This window comes from Magnolia sinica, chromosome 2 (assembly GCF_029962835.1).
Source record: "Magnolia sinica isolate HGM2019 chromosome 2, MsV1, whole genome shotgun sequence".
NCBI lineage: Eukaryota > Viridiplantae > Streptophyta > Magnoliopsida > Magnoliales > Magnoliaceae > Magnolia > Magnolia sinica.
The window spans coordinates 112,330,361-112,357,377 of NC_080574.1; the positions used below are offsets into that span (position 1 = coordinate 112,330,361).

General features: G+C 38.4%; 1 protein-coding gene across 1 annotated transcript in view; it reads right to left on the minus strand.

Annotated features, from left to right (window-relative positions):
- The window catches only part of LOC131237396 (exocyst complex component SEC5A-like), a 140,597-nt gene that overhangs the window by 65,849 nt on the left and 47,731 nt on the right, over positions 1-27,017 (minus strand). The window contains exons 10-13 of the mRNA XM_058235131.1: positions 25,730-25,918; positions 13,411-13,575; positions 3,805-3,931; positions 3,518-3,728 (exon numbers count right to left, since the gene is read on the minus strand). Of these exons, the coding sequence (XP_058091114.1) occupies positions 3,518-3,728; positions 3,805-3,931; positions 13,411-13,575; positions 25,730-25,918 (692 nt within the window). The remainder of the gene's footprint in view (positions 1-3,517; positions 3,729-3,804; positions 3,932-13,410; positions 13,576-25,729; positions 25,919-27,017) is intronic.

Genomic DNA, 27,017 nt, shown 5'->3' on the forward strand with positions numbered 1-27,017 from the left:
TGTTATTTCTTGGGGTAGGAAAAAGAAATGCAGTGTTGCTCGCTCAAGCTCAAAAGCTGGATATCATGTAAAATCCAGTACAAAAGTTGAGTTAACATAGATTACATGCTTATGTGTAATCTTGGTATCTTGAATGGTGCATGTCCTACCACCAACATATAGACATTATGAAAGTGAAAAACTTGTCCATTGTATTAAAGGTACATCACGTGAGACCATTCTACGAATGCTTCAGTTATGCATGTTAATGAAAAATACAACCTACAAGAAATGTTACATGATGAAAAATAAAATATGACCAATGACATATAACATATCAATATATGGCCATGTTGTCATAAATTTCAATGACTTACCATTTCCAGTAAGGGCTTTCATGATCAAGACTAACAATATCCTAATCATCTACATCATTGATACGTTCAGTCTTACTCATCATTAGCATTGTGTCATGTGGCTAGTGGTAAGCACAACATACTAAGTGCACATGCCAGCGTTGGCTACAAGACAACCTCATGAATTTTTATTTTTATTTTTATTTTAATAAAAAGCTTTATTCAAGAGAAACTAAGGTGAACAATCCTTCAGGTGGGCCCCAACAAAAAGATCCGGGGCACGCCTATCATGTGGAAACCATAGCCAAAGCTATATAGGAGGAAGCTGGAAAAATTACAAGGAGAGGGAGCTGGGGGGCAGATGACATAAAAGGGGTAGCAGACGAGCAAAACACTGGCGCAAAAGGAGCATCCCGCAGCCGAGACCAGTGGAAGACACTAGCGAGAGGGATGGCCAGGACAGAGGCCCAAGATATAGGGGATTAGCCCACGCCTTTCTTGATTTTGCAGAGGCGGATCTGCCCTACTCCTGCTCTATCTAAAACTAAAAAAACTTTGATGGGCCTGGGGAGATCGGGACGATTGAGGAAGACTCTATTCGGGGCGCCACCGCTAGCAATGTTGGCGAGACCATCCGCTACTGAATTGCCTTCCCGAAAGGTGTGGCTAAATTTGAGGTTGAGAAGAGGCTTGAGTTGATGGATGGCTTCAAGGATATACCAAAGTTTCCATCCACAAGAAGTAGATTGGTTTGAAACTGCTTCAAAAAGAACTCGGGAGTCTGTTCCCGCAATGATCGAAGAGAGACCCAAGTTCCTGCATAAAAAGAGGCCATCGATCATCGCATGGGCTTCAGCAAGTATATTCGAGATCTGACCATAGGAGTGGTGATAAGCAAAAATTAGATCACCGGAGTGGTCTCGGCATACACCACCTCCACCACCGGCCCCTGGGTTTCCCCGAGCAGAGCCGTCCACATTCAATTTCTTCCAGCTCTCAGGTGGTTTCAACCAACGAATGATGGAAATATTCGTAGCTAGCGTTAGGGAGGCCGACGCTATCGAAGGGAGACCTTGCAGAATAATTTTTGACCAGAATGATTGATCAACGCCTGGAAGATGAGAACCAATCTCAAGGAGCCAATTGGAAACTCTTTTTATAATATTGGTTGCTTCGAAAGGCCGGTTTTCGAATTTGGCACCATTCCTACCGAGCCAGATTTCCCAGACGATGATGGGCGGGGTGAGGCCACGAGTGATGCGCCGAAGGGAGGTGATGGACGCTGCTGAAAACCATTGGAGAATTCGTTCCTGGATGGATTGGTTTGGGATGAATGGGATTTGGAATAAGATGGAAAAGTGGTACCAGACAAGGGAAGCTATCTTGCTGTGGCAGAATAGGTGGTTGAGGTCTTCATTTTGGGGTTTGGGGGTGTTATTGTTGGCCGAGCGAGGGAGGGCCTGGGAATGGGTTGGGGATGGCTGATGGCAAGGAGAATGGCTTGGGGGCTGATATGCAGCATGGGTTGGCTGGGGTGTGGGGACCGTCAATGCTTGAGGGAAAGGGAGAGAATGGGGATGGGTAGAAACAAAGGACGAGATGGAGAGTTGGTCGGTGGAGCTAGAACAGCAGACACAGCAAGACGCCAGGCTGATTCCTAACTGCTGGATGGCTAGATCTACAGGGACAGCTTTGAGCATAATTTTCCAGAAAAAAAACAGCAATCTTGGGGGGAATGAGGTTGTTCCAGGCCCAGGTGGACCAGCTCTGATTGGGCCTGGCAGAGCACAGAGAATTCCAGGTGGACTTCGTGGAGAAATTGCCAGAGGAGGTGAGATTCCAGGTGAGCTTGTCCCTTCTGTTAGATAAAAAGATGCCGCTGTGAGGGATGTTGCTGATGGTTTGCTGAGGAAGAAGATTTTCTGCTTGTGCTAGGTTCCAAGTGCCTGATGAGTCCAAGAAATCTGAGAGGGGAGCATGTCTTGCTTGGGCCTGAGGTGGGGAAGTAGCTTTGTGGATGAGGAGGCCCTGTCCTGTCCAGTTTTGAAGCCAGAAATGGATATTTCCTGCACCAACCAGCCATCTGGTGTTGAGAATAGTGAATGGAAGAATGCATCTGATATCTTTCCATATGCTAGATCCATAGGCTCTAGCAGGGCTGGGGGAAAGAAGGAATTTTTGGAGGTATTTAGCAGAGAAAAGAGAGGCCCATAGAGATTTTCCTTCGAGCAATCGCCATGCCATTTTGCAGCGGAAGGCCTTCATAGTGTCATTGAGTCTTTGGATCCCTAACCCTCCTTCAACTGTCGGATAGCAAATCTCGGACCAGCTGACCCAATGGTGCTTGTGAATTCCCTCCGTAGATCCCCAAAAGAAGGATGCGAAAGTCTTCTCAATGTGTTTTGAGGCTTTCTTGGGGATGTTGATAGCTGAGAGGATGTGCATAGGAATGCTGGAGAGCAAATGTTTGATGAGGACAATTTTTGCAGCTTGGATCAACAGTTTTGCCGTCCAACCGGCGGCCCTTCGGTCAATCTTGTTGAGAAGGGGGAGCAGATGATGATACCGGGTCCAACCTTTGAGAAGAGGGACACCAAGGTACGTGATAGGGAGAGTGGCTCGCTGAAAACCAGAAATATGAGAGATATGATTTGCTTTGGCTGAAGGAGCCTTCTGGGGGAGAATGAAGTAGCTCTTGGAGGGGTTCATTCTTTGCCCTGACGCCTTCTCGTAGGAGTGGATGAAAGATAATAAAGATCGGATAGAGGTGCCCCTGCCATTCAAGAAAATGATAGTGTCATCTGCAAATAAGAGGTGAGATATGATGGGGCAGTTTCTAGGGAGGTTATAAGGAAGGCAACTCCGAGTGAGAGAGTTCTTTGAGGCCTCGACTTAAGACCTCGGCAACAATGATGAAGATGGCTGGGGATAGGGGATCTCCCTAGCGGAGGCCCCTTGAAGATTGGAAGAAGCCAAATGCTTCCCCATTGATGATGATGGAGAACCAGCTTCCTTCCCAGCATTGTTTAGCTAATTGAATCCAATTCGGGTGGAAGCCGAACTTAAGCATTTGGAACAGCATTGAACTACACAAAGTAGTGCACAATCAAAACTAAAATGATACAGAAGCTGCAGGAATCATGATGATTAATTTTATATGGCAGTCAGCATTAAATGCTTACACATTGATCTGGTCCATTGCTGAGACTATCATTGCATGAAACACTAGAGGCAAGAATGATATTGTGTAAAGAGATTTATTTCTTTCAAGAGTCGGTACTGGAAACCAACTTTCATCCTTAGCTATCTCCCCAGTTGTTGCCCGCATCCATGAGCAAAGCCTCAATATATAGATCTTTGTGACTTCCGAATGAAGCCCACGCAAGGCTTTGACTGGCAGTCAGGAAAATGCCATAAGAATAGAGTGACTTCAGAAGAGAAAACTGTGCTCAAAAAAGGAATTACCTACCAGAACTCGGAGGAGCAGACTCTTTCCCTTCCATGGCCTGGCATGCTTTGGATATTTCCTTTATGGAATCACGCATGTATGGATGAAGAGTATTTGATTCTTCAAGATCACAAAATGTGCTATGGACCTGCATCAGGAATAGCTAATAGCATAAGTTTCACTCTGCACTTACTAGCTGAATATAGGAAACTGGTACAACATTAAGTCATATATTTGCCAGAGTTGATTCAGTTTGTACTCATTAGGCTGCATACAATAAAACCTATGTTCATGTGGTTGAATACTGCACAGAACAGAATGCAAAGAACCAAATCTATAAACATGCATGATCCATCATGGAAGAATGGTAAACAAATAGCAGCATATCTCTAAATCTGAACAAGTTATTTTTTATAAAGATGGTTTACTTCTCCTTAGGTGAAAGCATAAGCATTCTTAAGAGAATAAAGTTAAACAAAACCAACATCCATTTTGATAAAGCTAAGGCAGGCAGCATTTGGCTTAGGTCTTTCAGGAGCGGAGAAAAACTATTTCTGACTTTAAAATTTTACTCTTGGAAGAATATTTTGTGAAATTGGACTGTTGTGTTGTATCGGGAAGAAGAGCTATTTGGTATCCATATAGTACCAATTCACATTTCCGAAATTTCTAGTACAATAGAAATCACAAAAGTCACATATTACTTTTCCCTGCAGCTCAAGCCAAAAGCAACCTAAAGGAATTGGCCCATGACTGGTGACAAATAAAGAAATTAAATATACCATATTCCCAAATATATGATCAGCCAAGTGGGAATAACCCAGCAAAATTTGAGCCTCGAGCAGATAAATTGAGAAAGTTCTACTTACGCAATCAATGGATTGTTGATATATGGAAGAAATTCAAGCATTCAATAAAACAACTTATCATTTTTAACCACTAACACAGCCCAGTTGGTCCTGGAGCAATGTCCAAGTTGCATGTTTAGGAAATGGCTTTGGCATTTCTAGATAGTCTCCTAGGAGACATCCATGCTCACATATTGAACAAATGGATTACATCAAGATTTATGATTATAGATGACTTGTCTCGCTTTTTCAACAAGTTTTTTTCTTTCCAATATCTTCCAATATGAGGTTGATATAGTGTGCGACAAATGATCAAATAAATGTCTCAATTTCTCTATCAACATTTTTCTAGCTGTTTTATAAGATGCTTCATGGTTGGTAACAATTTGCACACTATTTTCTTCCTCCATTTCATTGCATTGCGCATGCACACACGCACTCTACTAAGCTGTCATATGCATTGCGCACACACACATGCACTCTACTAAGCTTCATAGGAGGCTTATGGGCATTTGTTTATGCTGCAGGTTAGACTAGGGCGTACTAGCAGCGTTGAGCTCGAAGCGTGTGCCTAAGTTCTTTTAGAATTTTGTTATATCTTGTATTTCCCTTTCTAACACTACTCAAAGTTCTATACTAGACATGTAATGATGTTTTGATTTTTGGTACACTCATGGTTATGCTTCTTTATTTTATTTTATTTTAAAAAAAAAATCCACCCAGAAAATCCTCCTTGTGGGATCCCACTTTTAGAACTTGGCGTATGGAAGCTAGGAACTGAAATCGGGGTACTACGGAGGCTTTCACCACCGGATTTGGCGGCCAGGAATTTGGTGAGCCCCATCCCTGAGTTTGGGGCATGACAGTTATTCCTATGACTATGGGTCTACCTACGGCAATGGCTAGCAGCTAACGGATGAGAATCGCCAACCACATGCAATTGTATCAAACCCAAAGACCAAATCATGCCCAAACACACCCAATCCAATAAAAGAGTTTTCTTTGTAAGAAATGAAAGGGGAAAATGCAATAACCAACAAATAATCGAAGCTCTCACCAGTTTTGATGGCTTAGATCATATGCGCACATGTACAAATATGCAATTGCACAAACTCTAGCCCAAGGCTTGTAGAAAAGATAAGAAAATGTCCCAAAAGTTGCCAAACAATTTTTATTATTGATTTTTATAAGAAATGGAACAAAAGAAAAGCCCTAAAACTAATATAGGTTGTACATCAAGCATAAATTATGGGTTGGGTGTTATAATCTCAAACCTACAATCTTATTTTTAAGGAAAAAGACTAAAATACCTCAACCCAGTATTTGCAGTATCGATACTATCGGCCAATATATCAACTAATAATATCAATATCACACTCCAGCGATACAAAAACCCCTTGGAATGTAACTAGAAAACACATATTCATATGTATCGATCGATATATCGCAATTATCGCAAGTTAATGGAATGTATCGGCAATATTTTTCTGATATTGCAATGCATCGCGTTTTTTCCTTTAGTTTTTTACTGGGTATCGTCAACATCAGTCGATATCGAGAGATATAGACGATACCACACAGGAAACCTCTTCTTTGCTTTAAAAAACTCTATACCCATGTTTCCCCATTTCCCCTCAAATTTATTCCCTCTAAGTACCTTGTCATTGGATTTCAGTCCATCTTGTGCAAGGATTTGGGAGAAAAACTAACATTTCAAACTGGAATAATCATTTTCTTAAATTTAGGGTTGTTTCTCAATCGGTGAGGTATTTTGCATTTACATCTATTTCTTTTTGTTTAGAACATACAAAATGAGTGTGAAATCATAAGAAATCATTGATTCTTCATGTTTTGCAATGAAAATCAATAATCTCAACCTTCGATTTCAACACTTGAGTGTAGGTGGCCCGATTTGGGGAAATTTGGAAATTTTTGGAAATTTCTCCAATTTCTCCCGAATTTCTTGTGATGTGGCACTCTAAACATGAAATGAAGCATGGATGAGGCCTGATTTATTGATTCGTCAACTTTTTTTCAAATTTCGTTCAAAAAATATTTTTTAATTAAAAATTAAAAAAAAATATTAAAATATTTATTTTTTTAAATTTCCCATCAACCAGCAACCAATTGAGTGCAATTTCAAACTACTTAGAAGTCTTTCACGAATTCATCATCACATGCACTCTAATTTCCATATTTGAATGTAGGTAACCCAATTTGGGGGAAATTGGGAAAAATTCAAAATTTCCCCAATTTCTCCCAAGCCACTTACAATGTTGCACTCCAAACATGAAATCAAGCATGTATGAGGCCTGATTTACATATTTGTGAAGTCCTTGTAAAATTTTGAAAATAAAAATTACTTTTTAATTAAAACAATTATTAAAATATATTTTTTTCCGAAATTTCCCTTCATCCAGCTATTAATTGAGACTAATTTCAAAGTATTTGTGAGTGTTTAATGAAATGATCATCACATATACTCAGTGTTCGAAGTATTGGTATTGCTACAAGTTTCGTTGGCCAGGGATACGGAAACAATATCGATATCACAAATAATACCGCTGATAACCGGAAATATGGGGAAACATAGGAAAAAAGATGGAATTTTCAGCGAAAACTCCAGGAGATGTTAAAATGTACATACTTGCATATTTAGAAATATAAAAAATTGCAAAAAGAATGCATATATAACAAGTTTCCATTTAATGGGGCCTTAAAAGCATGTGTTGTTGTAAGAAATCAGTCCAACCATCCCCTCCAGCCTATTTAACCATCCAAACATCTATCGATATTGCAAAATATCAATAATACGTGATATTTCATGAAGAAATCATCAACAATTGGAAAGGACACGGAAGATTGTGGTCTCAATATATCACATGTTGCGATATTGATAATATCGAGATATTATCAATGATAAATTGAACACTACATACGACCATGGTGAATTGGTCATCCCAAACCTTTTGTGTATAGGGCTATCGATCCACATCTTTCCCCATAGCCTTGGGATTGTGTCTCGATCTCCTATGTGCGAAATCTATCCTATCTTCCTTCAGTTGCAAGCTACGGCTTTGCCTACTCTTGCAAGGGCATACGCCTTGTTGTTAAATCCATGATGCGCATAAGTTACTCGACTATCCTTGAATAGAGTCAGGTGTTGAAAGTTTTTTTTGCCGGGCGATTTTTCTCTAGAAGTTGTTAGTCGGCTCTGTGATTCGTGCGAAGAAGGCGATTCACCTCTTACACGTTAACATGAAGAGTCTTTCAATCGGGCAGAAAATAATCAACAACAATATAGAGACTCGAAGATCTAAACTTGTTTTTTCCAATGTTTTTAGTATCCAGAATAGTGCGAAAAGAATGTCCAGCTTCGAGTTGTTTGGGAATAGTTACTTGATTTAGGTGCGAAGATACTTGCGGCGAGAGAAGAGAAAGAAAACCTAACATAGAAAGATAGATACCAAACCCCCGCTATCGCTTCCTTCCCCCTAAAAAGAGAGATTGAAAGCGGATCCGTATAGGAGGAAAAGCACCGAGCCAATCAGTTTAGGGAATTAGAAGCTTACTAGTGGGGAATGCAAGCCGAGGGGATGAAAGGGTAGGAATATCTCTCTTAAGGACGGATACCACTAACAGAAGGGATGGCTGGAGGAATGAGGAAGCGTCGCCATCCCCAGTGGAAGAGAAGTAGAGCTGTGACACCGATAGCAAATCGCCCAAGAGGCGAAAGTGTTGGAAGTCGCTCGAGAGATGGAGATAGGAGACGTAATCTTTCAGAAAATCATGGTTGCAACAGAGTCAACCAAAGGCCAGAGCATCATAGTAGACACAGGAGAGAAAAGGGCCCCTTTCACTTCGTTGCTCCAAAAGATTTTAGCAAACTCAAACATTGCTTTGATCTCTTCTTTCGAAGAAATAAGTAGCTCAAGGGGAATGGAAAGAAGCATTCTATATTTGACCTCGAAGTCCTCATATAACACTTCTTCCAATCCTCAATGAAACATTCACAGGGGTGGATCGCAGGTCTAGAACAAGCATAATTGCTTGAATGGCTAGAAGTGGGCCGACTATATCTTCTATGAAGGTAATGACCTGGCGGATTGACTCCGTCCTCTAATTGACTTACATATGGAAAGGAATGAATCCGACAAGAGAGAGACCTCTATTAATGATCAACATAGGGTTCATGGATGTACGCAGTAATGATCCTTGTTGGGACGCATCATTGGTTGCAGCAACCATATAACGGTCCATATTAACATAGAGATGTCCATGGATGGTTGGTTGATAAGCACGTAGGTCCAATAATCATCCCAACAGAGTCAAGTCTCTGCTTAGGCGACTGGTGAATATGGTGTGCAACATCAGTCATCCATAAACCCCTGACTAATAAACGAGCTTATGACTCCTACGGTCTTTTAAGGTGAGTGGAGCAAAGGGCTTCCTTTGAAGAAGGCTGAGCATAACAATAAGTTAGTTAAGTTAAAGCGAGTAGTTTCTTTGCTGGATTTCTTTCTTTCCTTTTAGGAAGCAAAAGCCTGAGTTGCGGAAAAGGAGCAAGCAGTAAAGATCCCTTACCTCTTTTCCTTTCCCCGCCTTCCTTGCCCAACTCGGATTTGTAGGTGTCTAACGAGTTTAGGACATAAGAAACGCTTTCGTAATAACCTCGCTAAGATTGCTCACACCCCTTACTATGGCCGGGTGGCGTCGCCCATGACCCGAAGGCACTACCGGTAGGTCCAATTGGGCGATCCACTCAGGAGATCTTTCCATGGAAGAACCATAAGAGGCAGTCATAGGAACTTAGACCACCTACTCGCTGATAAACGAAAACCACCTCGACTGGATCTATTGAACGAATCAGGCCGCCTCGTCAAAAGAATTCACACGCCAAAAGGGGCATTCATTCTACCAAAAAAGTGTACCACGAGTGCTATAATGTGTGGTCCATTGATGGGTCTACGGGTTTGGTCCATTATGGAAGGTATTTGGGCCCCTTTCCATGCCTTAATTCATACCAAAACTCATCAGCAAGTAAATCAACCCGATCCAACAATATTAGGTCATCCATGTCCTCATCATCCTCTCTGGGTTAGAAAGGACTTGACCTAGAGTCTGATCCATTATCCATTGTCTTATATGGTGTAAGATCAACAACATTGAACAAATTAGAAGTGTTCACTCTGGGTGGTAGCTCAATGCGATAGGGGTTGTCATTAATCCACTTCAAGACCTTGCACAAGCCAATTTTTTCTACTTCTACTTATTGTAAGTGCCCGTCACAAACCTTTCTTTCCGCATGTGGACCCACACTAGATCTCCCTATTCGAAATCACCTTTTGAGGTCTTCTATCTACCACAAACCTTGTAGAGCATAGAAGGTTGTGGTTAAAGGTTTTGCCTGGTCCCTCTCTCATGGGTTTCAATACTATTTTCTAATTATCTTTAATGAAGGTATATGCATTTTCTAACCATCGTGAATGGTCCGCCGATCGTAATGCCATGGTCGACCCAATAATATAGGGCATACATCCATCCTTTGGACTACGTCATACCTCACATTGTCATGATAGGTTTCACCAATGGTGAAAGAAACAAACCAATGACAAGAAACCTTTACCTCACTACTGTGCCTAAACCAAGCAAGTTTATATAGAATTGGATGCCTCTCGATCCTCAACTAGAGCTTTTCTGTTACCTCCTCAGAGATGATATTTTCACGGCTGCCACCATCGATGATCACCCCACAAACTATCATTTACTGTGCAGCTCGTGCACAAGATATTAGTCCATAACCAATCATCTTCCTTAGGCAACTTTGGTGAGAGAAGAGCCTTTTGGATCACCAACGTTTCTGGAACATCACCATATATTCCCTCGTCTCTACCGTCAGTATCATAATTTGCACTATGCGTTCCCCTCTATGGTCTCACCTTCATCGTCAATTGATGGTTCTTCCACAACTGCTTTAGAGTTACCAGCTAAATTGACTTGTCGTTGCCTACATTGGGCGGAAATATGCCCAATTTCATTCCATTATATCACCGGATTTTTTTTCTTACTTGTTTGTACTATTGCCTCGCCATTCAAAACTCATGACCCAAAAGCTGGAGTGACTTTCTTAGCTTGACTCGAATCCCCTACAGGCTTACCACTGCTACCCAAAACACTAATGAATTGATTAGAAGCTTCCATGTGACCATACCTAACTTTGGTCCACTTTTCAACTAAAGTAGCTTGCATGCATGCTTCTGTAACAGTAAACACTAGCTGAATCCCCAACTAATCTGTAATAGTGGGCCGCAACCTAGCCATGAAACGAGTAACCAGCTGTTTTTCGGTCTCGGATAAATTATTTCGGGCCACCAAATTATGGAATTCTTCCGCATACTCCTATACAGTCTTGTCCACTTGTCGAATATGCTGTAATCACTAGAAATGAAATTGTACGTAGTCGATGGGTAGAAAGCCTCCTTCATGAGAGACTTCATCTTCTCCCATGATTTCACCTTGGACTTTCTGCACCTTTCTCAGGAGGCCTTAACCTGTTCCCACCACACTGAAGCTCTCTAGCTTTCAACTTCATAGCGATTATTTTCACCATTTTTGCTTCATCCCCATCTCTTTGTAAACAAGGATCCTCTCCACAACATTAATCCAATATAGAAAATCGTCCCCACACATGCTACCATGATATGCAGGGACTTCTACCTTCACTTCCAACTCCCTACTTCAATCATAATAATCCCTCATTCCCGCTCGTCGTGACTCAACAAAGCTTCACAATGGAATGGGTTAATATCACATTGTCACTCCCACTCGACCCATTATCATCGTTTTCTCGAGTCAATGATTCATTCCTCACTACTAGCGTAGGAGTTGTTGGGAGATGGTTTGCATTTGCCTCTCTAACATGGTGAATCTCACTTCTACTAGATTTGTGTCTTCCTTGTACACTCTTCGTGCGCCACGGCCTCTACCTCTACGTGGCATCATCATGGTAAGAGAAAAAGCTAATGCAAGAACAAAATAATGGCAGAAACGGAGACTTAATACCCAATCCGATGTACCTGACAGATGTGAATCGACAACCACACAGTTGTATCAAACCCTAGGACCAAATCATGCCCAAACACACCCAATCCAATAAAAGAGATTCTTCTACTAGAAACAAAAGGAAAAAAAATGCAATAACCAGCGAATAATTGAAGCTCTCACCAATTTTGATGGCCTAGATTCTAGGCCCAGGTGTGCAAACATGCAATTGAACAAACCCTAGCCAAGGCTTGTAAAAAATATAAGAAACTATCACAAAAGCTATTGGACAATTTTTGTTATGGAGTTCAATATGAAAGGGAACAAAAGAAAAGCCCTAGAACTAATCCGGGCCTTACATCAACCATAAAATATGGGTTGGATGTTATAATCTCAACTCTACAATCATATTTTAAAAAATAATAATAATAAAATATCCCTATTTACTTAAGTGAGACATAAGCAAAGTAAAATAAACTAAAATTCGTCCAAAAATAAAGAAAAATTCGTAACTTACGGAAAATGCCACCGAATGACGCTTTTGTGGGACCCAAAAGTGTACCACAAGTGCCATAATGTGTGGTCCATCGATGGGTCTACGGATTTGGCCCATTATGGAAAGCAATTGAGCCCCTTTCTATGCTCTAATTCATGAGAAAACTCATCGTCAAGTAAATCAGCCCAATCCATCAATATTAGGTCATCCATGTCCTCATCACTATTCTTATGAGTTCAACATTGCAGATGCCTAGTTGTAGTGATGATCGTGAGTAGTCATCCTCGGTTTTCATTAAGATGGTTTTCCCCTTTGGTTATGATGGATATGCAGCACCCACTCCATAGTCAAATGATGACGATATAGAGGTTGAGCAACCACATGCAGCATGATTTTCTTTCTTATAGTGACATGGTGAGTAATGTTTTTGTATTTATGTTTAACATCACTTTATCACTTACCAGTTCACTTAATGTATTAATATTTTATAGACCAATAATATAGTTGTTTGTGATAACCTAATTGTACAAATATAAAATATATGTTGTCTCATCATTAAATTCATACTCATATAATTTTATTTATATTAAATAATTGATATTAGGTATTTAGAATATTAAATATATGAGTTTAAAGACAGACTCAACCTTTCGGCTTAATAATATCATCAGGCAGCCTGAGACAACATTCTTACCAAATTAGCATGTTTTCTCCATTTGGTTCCTTTCTAATAAAATTTCATTACTTCTCAAAAGAAGAAGAAGAAGAAGAAGAAGAAGAAGTTAGCACTCTTACCAAAGAATGGCCCATCACCATCATAAAGATGTTCGAAACCAAAAAAGAATTCATATTTGGAATCTTCTCATTTTTCCGAATTTTTTTTTTTTCATATTTTTCATTGAGAGAGAGAGAGAGAGAGAGAGAGACCAATACATGGTCGTAACAGCCCTTACAGGTTCATTACGGTCCAACAGCCGACTATTACATTGGTCGTTACCATTATTGAATACCTTGGATACTAATACAAGAGTTGATATGGGGAATGGGGATACTGCTTTGCATGATGTTCATGTCTTCTACATGCCAAAACAAATGAAGCATTTAGCAGAAAGTGGTAACTACAAAACTATAATGGCAAAAAAAATGCAGTAGTAAGAATTCAAACAATACTTTTTATCGTATAAAAAGGATAACACATGTGTGAGAGAGAGAGAGAGAGAGAGAGAGAGAGAGTATCTCTACCATAGACCCATATGCAGATATAGTACCATGCACCATTTCAGCAACTTCATCAAGAGAATGACTTGAGTACTTGACATCATTAATTTTGTCATCAGTCTTACTCATGACAGGTTTAACATTTGGTTCTGCATCAGAAAGCATACTGCTAGCAGCAACTTGGGAAGACTGCAATAAAAGATAGTTTAGAACTTCACAATTCACCTTTTTTTAAAAGGTAACTTCACAATTCACAATTTCATTTTGAATTGGTGAAGAAGCCAAATACTAGTATTGCAAGTTTTAACAACAAATATCATGAACTACTAATGAAAGCAATACCAGAAAACAAGCATATCAATTCTATAGCCCTAAGAAAACCTTATTGATAAGATCAAAAGAATCTAGATCACATCATCAGAAATGCTTACGAGCAATCATGGCTATTAACATATTTCCATATCCAAAGCCCAATAAAATCCAACAATAGAATAAAGGAAAAAGGAGAAGACTGCTAAAGATACAAATATCATTAACATCGACTCCCATCCTGAATGTACATGTACCTTGTTAAGCTCATGTTCAATCTTGCCCTATTCTTACTAGGCTCACAAGTTCGAGGTTCAAAAAAGCTCCAAAGCTAAAGAAGCACAACAAGCCTGCTGCAAGTACAGGATCAAGCGTATGTTGTGTTAAATTGTAATGTTGCCCCACATCAGCTTCAAGTCTGCGACCATTTATTATACATCTCAATTTAAAAGAGGTACAGGTCTCATTGTTGCTAATCTCTCATCAGCAAGTATGCTAGAACATTAAATGTTTCTTGACACTACAGTTAGTGCTCTAATCATTTTTTATATGATATTTTAGTCTCTAGGACCTAATGACTATATGATATAAGAAGTTACAATGGAGTGATAATTAATTAAAACGTTTCATGGGCCACTTTTCCTCAACATGTATAAGGTGAGATTAAAAGGAATGAGAGAGAATGAGACTAGACGAGGGGTTCCTTTAGAAGGGGGGAAAAACATAAAGGGTACTAAAAAAACCTGTAATTGCTTCATGCACTCATGATTCATGACCTTATCAACTCCTTTTGGACAATTTAGTTGCTCTAGAGACTGCCTTATCTTATACATTATGTAATCCAAACGGCACATTAAACCTTCAAACACCTTCCAAATATGGAAACTTTAAGGTCATATTTAGAAGGTAAAGCTTCCTAACTTACATGATTCACCAAGCAAAGATAGAAATTAAGTATTGGGTAACTTTCCCAGGCATGGCAGTTATAAGAGTCTTCTTTCTATGCAACAGACCTCTATTACTTTATGTTTCCATTCAGACAATAAATACATAAATCATTACAGAAATTACAAAATTTTATGTTCTCTAATATCTGATATAAAACGTGTTCACCGTGGGTATAAGTATTCCAGGCCAACTATAGTTAACAGTCACGTTTCTCATGCGATGATGCTAGTACAACATTACATTTTTTTGGTTTCCTAGTTAGTATTGTTAATGTATTCCGTATCAGTAACAATGGCCATAACGGTCACCACCATTTACCAATACAGGTATCAGCTGTAACAGCCAATATGAGGGCTTAACGACCATTACAACCCCTGTAATGGTTGATTTTTTATTTTTTTTTGCCTGAAAAATTCTGAATTTTCATTTTTTGTTTTGAACATATTCATGGTAGTGTAACGGTCCACTCTTTGGTGAGAGTTTTGTATCTAGTTGTCTAACGAATTTATGAATATGGTTGTGTGTCTCTAATATTTACACATCACAATTAAGCATTAGAACTAGAAATCGGGAGGGGGAAAAAAAAAAAACACAAATACCACTTTTTTTTTCTTTTTTTTCTTTTTTCCATTTTTTTAATTTGCCCTCGGAGCTTCTATTCGCCCAAATCGTTTCAATCCACATTTTGAATCCTAAAAACTATAGTAAGAGTCGTCGAAATCTGTTGTAGAATAATCTAGAAAAATTTTTGGAATGTGAAAAGTGGAGAAAATGGATTTGAATAGAAAAAAAAAAAAAAAAACGAAGTAGTTTTTTTTTACTGTTATGGGAGTAACTGTCATTATGCCCTGTAATGGCCGTTATGGCCCCCGTAACGGCTGATACGGTCCAAAAAAAACCAACTGCCCTGTTTCACCCCTGTATCGCATAATGGTCCCAGCTTTACCTATACTTATCAGCCTTTACGGCCATATCTTAACGGATACAGAACTCCTTTTATTGCCTGGACTATGAATCTGTACAAAACTTAAAAACCCATGATATAAAAGCAGAATGTGCATCTTGTAGTTGCATGACATCCTCCGCCCATCTCATAAATTGGCTCCTTTCAATTCAACTATTCATATTTCATCCATGAGTATTTTAGCACATCACCCAATTCCTTCAGGTTTCTGATTCCAAAATCTGCAAAATTGTTTTCTGATTCTTTATACTAAAAGTTGCAAATTGGAACTTCATATTAACTAGCAGTAATGTCAACATCTTTTCCAGGATGTGATTCTCAGTAACCAAAAGCTTTGTTTCTCTCGCATCGACAGTTGCAAAGACCTCTGCTCTTTGTTCCACACTTGCCACGGCTAAACTTCAACTGAAATTCCAACAGAAGCAATCCAGAATTGTAGATGAAATGATTGAAGCTACAACCAATATCCAGCGACTTTTAAATCATCCGGCGACTTAAAGCAAAATTGCAACTAAGTCCAAATTCCCTTTGCAGTTTTTCTGTTGGATGTTCTAGAAGCCTATAGAACTATTGATTAGGTAGTTCAATAACAATGTCTGAAGAGGCTAACACGTTGATGAGGCCTTTTAAATCTCCCTGAGGGGTGCACCCAAAGGCATTATGCACTTGAGGCTTGCACTTCGGATGGTGAAACATATGGAGGCAAACAATTCTTAATCTTATACTATTCATGCCCCATGTTGAGAGACTTACGCCTTCTGTTTTTTTCCTTTTTTCCCCATTACTTTAAAGAGTAGTGGAGTGTCCTAAGTTCTTGGTTGCAACTAATGTTCGAAATATTGGTATCGCATTACGTATCGCACCCTTGGGATATACATACATATCGATTATCGCATGGGATATATCTTTTGTATCGCGTAATGTATCGCTATTGTTGGAAACATGGGGAAACATTGGGAAATTGGTCGAATTTTTCAATGAAACTTCAATAATTGTTAAAAAAGACATCAATACGCACTTGTAAATCGAAACATTGCAAAAAACAAGTGCATATAATAGGTTTTCTTTGTATGGGATCCTAATCTATGCACTATCTAACTGAATTGATGCAAGTATATTCAAAGTCTATTCATATAATTTATAAATGTAAGAAGACGTGTGGAAACACAAGCAATACGTTCAAAAGAAGAATTACTAGATAAGGTTACATACATGTTTGGACACAAAGATTGAAACCGATTTGCAAGAAATTGGGAATTTTTGTTTTTTTTTTTTTTTTCCAATTTTCCGCAACGTGGCCGTTCTCCTACACATCTTAAAATTGAAGCTCCCAATCCATGGTTTTTCATGCAAAACATGAAAAAATCAAGGATTTGTAATAATTTGACACTGATTTAACATGATTTACAAATAAAAAAAGGATCGAAAATTGAAAATGCTCACCGAATTGAACATGTGGGATATATCCAACTACTTGTGGGTTTCGTATCGCACAGGTGGGATACAAGATATATCGTGGGATATATCGGCCAATATCGTCGATACTTAAAAAACTGGTTGCAACTACTGGTAGCATTTGCACATGTTCGTCCCTAGCCCGGATAGAAGTGGAAGGTTGATGTTCAATAGATAGCAAGTTGCCTAACTTTGGCCAAGCTAACATAAGAATGGATGTATTGATTCTTGATCCAGCAATGGCACCCCCTCAAAGTGACACACCACAATTTGTAAACCTATTTGTAGTGGTTAATAAAGTAAAGTGTGTTAGGCATTTCCTAGAAGTGATACAATACAATAAACTCACTTGGTGTGGAAAGTATACAAGGATGTTAGGTATCCCATAGATGTGATATGCCATGGAGACACCAATTCCAATGATAAGTGGGCAAATGTTACCGCACCAAACTAGATGAATGGGGTAATACGAATATCCATGAGAGGAAAATATCTAACCACTTGGATTGTGGGAATTTTGTCAGGTAAGGAAGAGACTCAATACAGCATGCTTGCAGGAGACAAACTGGCAATGAGCAAGAGCGAAAGAGATTTTAGATGACTACAAATTGTTGCATACGAGAAAGATGATCCTAAGAATGTGGTAAGCGTAGTAACAAATGAAGCAATGAATGATAGAAGAGAGGTAACAAGAACGGGCTGCACTTAAGACCACAAATTGATTTTGAGCGAGGAGATAATTAACATTGTAGACATTGTTTAGAGTATCCCTGATATTATTGAAATATCCCTGATATTATCCCCATCTCCAGCTTGGAGATACCGATAACATCAGTATTCTCAGAAATTCTAGGTATCGGCGATGTATCGCCAAGTATCACCAGTATGTGGATATCGCCAACATTTTCAATTGTGTAAATTTCAAGTATCTCTTGTATCGCCATTGTATCGGTGATATTTCAATAATATCGCCAATGTATCAATATCTCCAAAAATTTGATTATTAAAAAACTTTCCATTTCGATTTTTTAATGGGTGCATGGTTATATGTGGTGTTCAAATTGTCAACAATAATATCAATCGCAATATTATCGTTATTGCAACATGGGCAATATTGAGACCATAATCTTTCGTTTCCTTTCCAGTTGTCGACAATTTCTCAGCGAAATATCGTGTGTTGTCAATATTGTTAAATATCGATAGACGTTTGGATGGATGGTTGGATGAATAAATGGGCTAGAAGGGATGGTTGGACTAGTTTTTTACGACAACACATGCTTTTAGGGCCCCATTAAATGGAAACTAATTATGTATGCATTCTTTTCGTAATTGTTAATTCCTAAATATAGAAATATGTGTATTTTAGCATCTCCTGAAATTTCTCTAAAACAATCCACCATTTTCCCCATGTTTCCCCACATTTCCAATTATCAGTCGGCGATATCGATATTGTTTCCGTATCCCCAACTAGCGAAACTTGTGGCGATAACGATACTTCGAACACGATTTGTAGGTACATGTGCACCTCAAGCAGAATCAGGAAGTATCAAATACTGCTCTGGGAAATACAAGATGAGCTCATGCAAGCGTTGCTACATGGTAATGGATATTCATAGGTGGATACTTGAGTGGGTATGTGGGAAGGGAAAGTAGTTAATATGATTGGGTAAATGGAGGACCTGGATTTGGAAAAGAAATGAGCTAGTATAAGCAATCTTTGCAACAGCATAAGTGCATAACAATAGTGAATATTTATTTTAAAAAGAGAAATAAGCACTAACTTTCATCTTGGACCATACTTATCACAAATAAACTTTTTCCGTCCTGAGGTGGATGAAGTGGTCGACATGCAAGGACTGTGAAGAATACCAGGTGAATCAGTGACAACGCAACACAAGCTAGTGGCCTTAGATGCATGCATTGCAAGATGGAAAAAGTGAGGCGGTTAAAAGTTGACTAGGATTAAGATAGTGGAACATAAAAGGGGATGCTCGACATTATTTACCGCACATTTATCTGCATGCATGTGTAAATGGTTTCTTATGTAAGTGGTTAAGGATTTACATATGAATCCTTTTACATATGTAAGCAGTTTATCATTTAAGTTGTTTTCCATGTTTCTGATTTTGGTCCAATTTACATATATAAATCACTTTCCAATGTGTGTTTCTTTTTTTTTTTTTGGTTGTTGTAAGAAACAAGTGTGAAATTGTGTCAATAAGGCCCAACCTGTGACTTGTGAATATAGTGCAACCCACGAGAAATGGTCGCAAGATAATTGTCCAACCACACTAACGCATGCGGGACATCATGTGTCCAAATCATTGTAGATAGGCCCCACCACATCAACACACTTGTCGAGTCACTTTGATTAGATGACTAAAGCCATTGGATTAGTGGTTTGGGAAATGGATGGTCCATATTGAGTATATTATAAAGGTTTAAGCATTTTGTGGACTGTCTATCATGTGAGGCCTGCCTTTGACTAACATCCCTCTCAAACCGCTTTGCTCAGATGATCCTATCCGTCGATTAGTGGTTTGGGGAATGGACAATCCACGTTGAGTATATTAGAGAGGTCAAAGCACTAATGTAGTCTATCCATCATGTGGGGCCCACTTTTGATTGCCCATTCCTCTCAAATCACTTTGATTGGATGATCCTAACCATAGGATTAGTGATATGGGAAATGGACACTCCATATTGAATAGAATAAAGAGGTCTAAGCATTGATGTGGATAGGCAATCATGTGTGGCCCACCTTTGATTGCCCATCCCTCTCACATCACTTTGATCAAATGATCCTAACCATCTTATTAGTGGTTTTGGAGATGGACGGTTCACATCAAGTATACAAGAGGTCTAAGCATTAATTTATATCGTCCATCATATGGGGCTCACCTTTAATTGACCATCCTTCTCAAAGATAGGATGATCCTAACCACCGGATTAGTGATTTGGGAAATAGAAGGTCCATATTGAATATACTAAAGAGGTCTAAGGATTGATCTAGACTTGCCAACCACATTTGGTTGCCCATCCCTCTCATATCACTTTAATTGGATGATCCTAACCAATCGATTAGTAGTTTGTAAATGGATGGTAGAAATTGAGTATATGGGAGAGATCTAAGCATTGATCTAGACCATCCATCATTTGGGGGCCACCTTTGATTACCATCCCTCCCAAACATGGTATGCCAAATCGGTTACGTATCGGCCGTATCGGCCGATATGTAACGGTAACGGTGCGAACCATTACCCGTTTCGGGGCCGAAACGGCCGATTCGATTTTTTGTACCCGTATCGGCCGATATGGGACCGATACGGGCGTAACGGCCCGAAACGGTAACTTTTTTTTTTTTTTGGCTCTGTTTTTGCTGTTTTTTTGAAACCTCTTGCTTCCAAACTGTTTCTAACTCCTTCTACTACTAATTTCGACCAACCTTAGCTAAGTATTTGATAGAAAAACACATTATATTATAGATTTTTTTGAATCAAAGCTCGGTGGGCCATTTTTCAGAAATTCGTCAAAAATAAGTATTTATACTTTTTTTAATATATTTTGCTGTTTTAATCATGTCATATGATGTGTTAATCATAGTAAAACATGTTAATGTGCATTTTATAGATTTGGGGTGCCATTTAATAATTTTTTAATATTTTTTTCTATTTACGCATGAATTTTGGCCCCTTTTTTTAAAATTCGAAAAATCAGTTTTTAATGGTTGTTTTGCTGTTTTAATCATGCCATTTGATGTATTAATCATAGTAGAACATGTTAATGTGCATTTTACAGATTTGGGGTGCCATTTTATATTTTTTTAATATTTTTTTCTATTTACGCATTTATTTTGGCCCTTTTTTAGAAAATTCGAAAAACCATTTTTAAATTATTCTTTTGCTGTTTTAATGATGTCATATGATGTGTTAATCATAGTAGAACATGTTAATGTGCATTTTACAGATTTGGGGTTCCATTTTATATATTTTTTATATTTTTTTCTATTTACGCATTTATTTTGGCCCTTTTTTTGAAAATTTGAAAAATCATTTTTTAATGATTCTTTTGCTGTTTTAATGATGCCATATGATGTGTTAATCATAGTAGAACATGTTAATATACATTTTACAGATTTGGGGTGCCATTTTATACTTTTTTTATATTTTTTTCTATTTACGCATTTATTTCGGCCCTTTTTTTGAAAATTCGAAAAATCATTTTTTTAATGATTCTTTTGCTGTTTTAATGATGCCATATGATGTGTTAATCATAGTAGAACATGTTAATGTGCATTTTACATATTTGGGGTGCCATTTTATATATTTTTTTAATTTTTTTCTATTTACGCATTTATTTCGGCCCTTTTTTTGAAAATTCGAAAAATCATTTTTTAATGATTCTTTTGCTGTTTTAATGATGCCATATGATGTGTTAATCATAGTAGAACATGTTAATGTGCATTTTACATATTTGGGGTGCCATTTTATATTTTTTTTCTATTTACGCATGAATTTGGCCCTCAAAAATAATTGCAAACACCTAAATGTAAGATATTTTCATATTACATTCATTCTAATATATCTATCATTGATAGTAGATAGTTAGAAAATTAAATATATGAATTTTGTAGTCAAATTCAGGTTATCTGGTTCATAAATTCATCAGACAGTCCGATACAACTTCTCACTAAAGAGTGGACCGTTACACCACCATAAACATGTTCCAATTTATAAATGAATGCATATTTCGAATGCTTAGAATATTCCGGATTTAATCCATATTTTTTCATATTTTTTTGGCAAAAAAAAAAATTTGCGCCGTTACGGCCCGTTACGCCCCCGTATCACCGTTACGCCCCCGTATCCGTATCGGTTTTGGAGGTCACCGTTACGCCAACCGATACCGATACGGGACACCTTGCTCCCAAATCACTTCGACCGAATTAGCCTAATGAAAGGATTAGTGGTTTGGAAAATGGACGGTCCATATTGAGTATAGCAGAGAGGTCTAATCATCAATGTGGACTGTCCATTGCATGGGGGCGACATTTGATTGCACATCCCTCAAAAATCACTTTGAACGGATGAGATTCACCGTAAGATTAGTAGTTAAGGAAATGGAAGGTCCATAATGAGTACACTAGAGAGGTCCAAGCATTGATGTGGACCGTCCATCACGTGGGGCCTGCCTTTGACTGTCCATCCCTCTCAAATGACATTGATCAGATGATATGGCCATCGGATTAGTGGTTTGGGAAGCAAACGGTCCATAATGAGATCGTTGAACTAAAGAGGGCAATTTACATTGTAAATACTTTGTCATGGGGCAATGGGCAATTTACATATTAAAAATATTTACATATGTAAATGGGCACAAACAAACATGCACAAACCCTATTTACATATGTCAAGCTTTTTAACTGTGCACGTGCAAGAAAGCACATGTACATGCCACACATGTGCCGACAGAGCACATATGTGAAACATCCAATCCATCCATCACGTTGGTTCAACCTTGTACATCTTTTCTCAAAAGCATATATTGGTCCACTCGGTATGTGGGCCCTAATATTGGCCAACCAAGTTTTTCAAAGCCATGCTTGTTTTGCTAACTGTGGCCCACCTAACCAGTGGATCAACCTGATTCTTGGCCTAGGGCATCAACATAGGGGTGTCATTCTGATGGGTGTATTGGATCTAGGACACATCATTCCATGCTACCACGCGTGGTATGTACATGAGCTTTATTGCACACACATGTGGGCCTAGCAAAGCTCTACATATGTCAATGGCGTGCAATTAAAGGTCCCTGAGAAAGGAATAGATGGCAAGTGGAACCTTGAAGTTGAGGTTAGAGAAGTCGATAGAGATGTCAAAGTCCATGCAGAAATCTAATCGTATCAAAATAGTGGCAAAACGCTTGGGGAATCTAAAGACAAGAAAGCATACATAAAGAAACATGGGAATGAAGGGATGAGGTGCAAAGATCAATTAGTAAAAAGAGGTCCAATTATAGAGAGTGGCAGAGAGAGAAATATAGAATACCTCAAAATATACAAAATGATAAAAGACAATGAGATATAGGGAGAAGGAGAAGCTATCGTCAAAGATTGTTGAAGAAATTAGTGTGCACAAGAATAGAACTAGGAGGGGCCTCGGACCGTAGGGGATTGGGAAAACATGTATACTATCATAAAACTCAGGTAGGAGAATTAATGGTTGCTTTAACAAGGATGAGGAAGTCTATGGGGACAAACAGATGTACCCATAGATGCGTCAAGGATAATGTATCAGTATGAAATCATGTTGTTCTGGTTAGCTAAACTCCAAAACTTTGCCCCAAAAAAATGCTAGATAAGCAAAGGAGATGCATTCTAATACCCATTTACAAGAACAAAGGAGACGTAGAAAGTTGAACAAACTATCAAGGGGATAAAACTCATGAGTCATAGTATGACGCTCCAGGAAAGTGTGGCGGATAATCGATTGCACAAAGCTGAGTGGAGGTGGGGAGTCGCATTTTCTTGAGTAGTATGAAATTCAGTGTCTAGGAAATAAGAACCATATTCACAAATATCATCATCATCATCTATGCCTTATCGCAACTAATTGGGGTCAGCTCCATGAATCCTGTTCTGCCATTCCACTCTATCAAGAATCATATCCTCAGTTAAATTATAGGTCATCAAATCTTTTCTACTACCTACACCCACATCCTTCTGGGCTAGGAGTTGCAACTGTGAATCTTTAGAGCAGCACATGGAAGTATCCAAATTGAAGTGCAAATCTGCAGATTGAAGCAGGACCATTTGGTGAAATTGCTCCTGCAACTGAGGGTGAAAGAAAGATTAAGATAAGCAGGGCATCACAAAATCAGCTCAGCATCATGCGAGGGAGATCAAGCATTTTAGTCATTTTTTGGTCGTGCACCATCAGTGTTCTAAATAGCTTATGCTACATAGCATATAGCTTACACAAGGTAGCATAGCTTAGCCTTCATTCAATGTAGCTCATGAAAATAGCCTCTTTTTTTCTTTTTTTTTATACACATGCACTCACACCAAAGTGGTTTTTCACCACAATGGGTACTTGAACCCATGACCTGGTGTTGAAACTCTTGTGAGTCTACCACTGAGGCATGAGTAAGGACCCAGCTCATGAAAATAGCTTAAGTAACATGTAGCTTATGCTACAGGCTAATTAGCATACGCTACATGCTATGTAATCTACGTAACATGTTGTGCAGATCCAAGTTATTTTTCACTAAACATTAGAATTTCTAATGATTTTTTACATTTTTCAATTTCAAAATAAATTAATTAATGATTTCAATTATTTTAGTAAAATAGCATTAGCAACACTATCAAATCAGTTTTGTTGTTATTTCTTCATCTTTATACTTAATCTTTTCTCTATTTTTCCTATTACTCTAGGATGTGTTTGGTCATACCAAATATCAATGCAACCAAGAGCAACCTTAATTAATATAAAAAAATCTAGAAGTAGTTTGTAGCTTACACTAGCGCTGTTCACTATTTAAAACACTGTACTCAATCGACAGTTGGGTGAGCGAGTAGGACAGCATGGATTGCCAAACAACTGTTCATCTGTGGGTTTGAACTTTGAAGAGTCGCCAGCATTTTTTAAATGGTTCAAAAGTAACATACGAGCCTAGCCCATGAATGATTATCTTTCTTTGGTGAGAAAACAGTAATGCCCACATGCATATCAGAGATAACTAGCAATATATCTCATCCAGAAAAGAAAAAATAAAAAAAGAAAAAAATAGGAAACGTGGCTTGGAGTTGGAAGTGTCAGTGGTCACTTAGTTCATCATATCAATTACAGTTTATGGACCTTGTACCTCTAGCGATTGTGTAACCAATTTTCATATATGTGTATGCATGCATGTACATACATACATACATACATACATACATGGGAGAGAAGGAAAACCCAGACACAAACATGTGTTTTGGTGTCAAACATGGACATCATGTTAAACAAGGTGATCCCAGAACATACCAAACACCTGGATGCATCTCTACAGTGGCATGATCATATAGAAATCTGTTATATGTAAATACAAATTCACATAGTTATTTGGAAAAGAAAAAGAAAAGGCAGAAACTTTATCTGGATGAATAGAAATATTTCGAAACTGAATGAATAGTATTTAAATAATAAATGATAACAAGAAAAGTGATAATGTTATGTGCTCATATTTTCATTTAATAGTAAAATATTGAAAATTGTATCTCGGTAAATATGTTGAAACTGAATATGTATTAGCTAAATGGTAATAGGGAAAAATAAGGATATGATTAGTTTCAACCAAGTAACCGTAATAAACATCCAACATGCATGTATGCAAGGTATGTCTGATGCAAAAACTACTTAAATTATGAGCAACCTTGTCCAACAAGTCCAATGATGTGGAGATTTAGGAGAGACATCATCATCATATCATTGCCCACATATTCATAAGAAACCATGTATCAATATCTTTAGTATCAAGATCATTATACACAGAAGCTGAAAGACCTGTGTTGCCCGGCAATGGCATCGTGTATGCACCAAGATAGCATTTATGCATAACTTTAGATATCTTGCATGACCACTTAACATGCTAGAAGACTCTAGATGATGAGCAACTTAGAAATACCTTCACGAACTTCCCACTGAATACAGAAAGGGCCAATCTCCAGAATGCCGGTAAATGATGGATAAGTACAGCTGTTAACCTGCAAATGTACCTTTCTCTGAGAGCATTCACTTCCTCACCCATCTCTGTTGGTTGTGAATCAACTGGAAAATCACTATCGCCAAGGAGAAGGGAATAATCGACATCTGACTGATCGAAATAAAAGAGATCAAATATTAATTGCATTTAATAAAGAACGACTCCTTTGATTAACTTCGACAGATAAATTAAAAAATAAGATCCAAAAACCAAAAAGATCCCAGGTGACAAGCATGCAAATTATCTTTCACTTGCATGTGAGTACGAATGCACATAGATATACATTTATGCTCCCTCCTCTCTATGTGTTTGCACACGCGCACGCACACATAATTGTCAACGAAGCATGTGCGAGGCACATGGAACCTGTAGTTATTTAAACCTTGAAAAAAATAATTATTAATTTAAAAGTGTTTACTTTTAGTTTCTTTATTGTGAAGCTATTAAAACATCAGTTAGTGGACATCTGAAGGACTATCAATAATGAAAATAGTCTAAGTATGAATGTTGGATATTAGGATCTTCAATCAATTTAATTTTTAGACTGACATATCTACCATTCGGCCCAGGGCTTGGGCTGTTTTATATGCTCATGTACAATTTCTGAGTGGATATGCATGACCATCAAGCTCTGCTAGAGTATCAAGTAACTCCCAACTTCTATTAATATTCAAGTTCCCAATTTGAAACAAAAATATGGCACCAAGGACTCCTTGTATTTTGATTGAAGAGCGGTGCTACCTGAAGCACAAGCCAAAGACAAGTTTCAATTTATGATAATTTGGCACGATTGTACAAGATCCAGCCAATTCAAAACAGGGGCTCACACTAAATGTTTCTAAGCCCAAAAGTTCAGCCGATCGCATTTGATATTAGAGCCAACACCACATCTGTATTCAAGTCATGGAGAGGGCAACCAAGAGTACAATGGAAGCAGCCAAAAGGTGGAAAGGGCTACCATGGACATCAGTAGAGGAACGTGGTGGTGTTATGATCCTCATGCTTTTAAGGACTTAGCATATTGCTTAAGTGCCTAACATTTGCTATTAGAACAAAGATCCCGTCCTGTGTTCGAAACGCAAATGGGGAAACTCGCAAATGGCATCTTGGACATGAGTGAAAGCTGCCACACGATGGAAAGGGATACTTAGACATAGGCTAGAGTTACTTCCGCTACACGATGAAGCCCCATGGACACTGACTGACTACA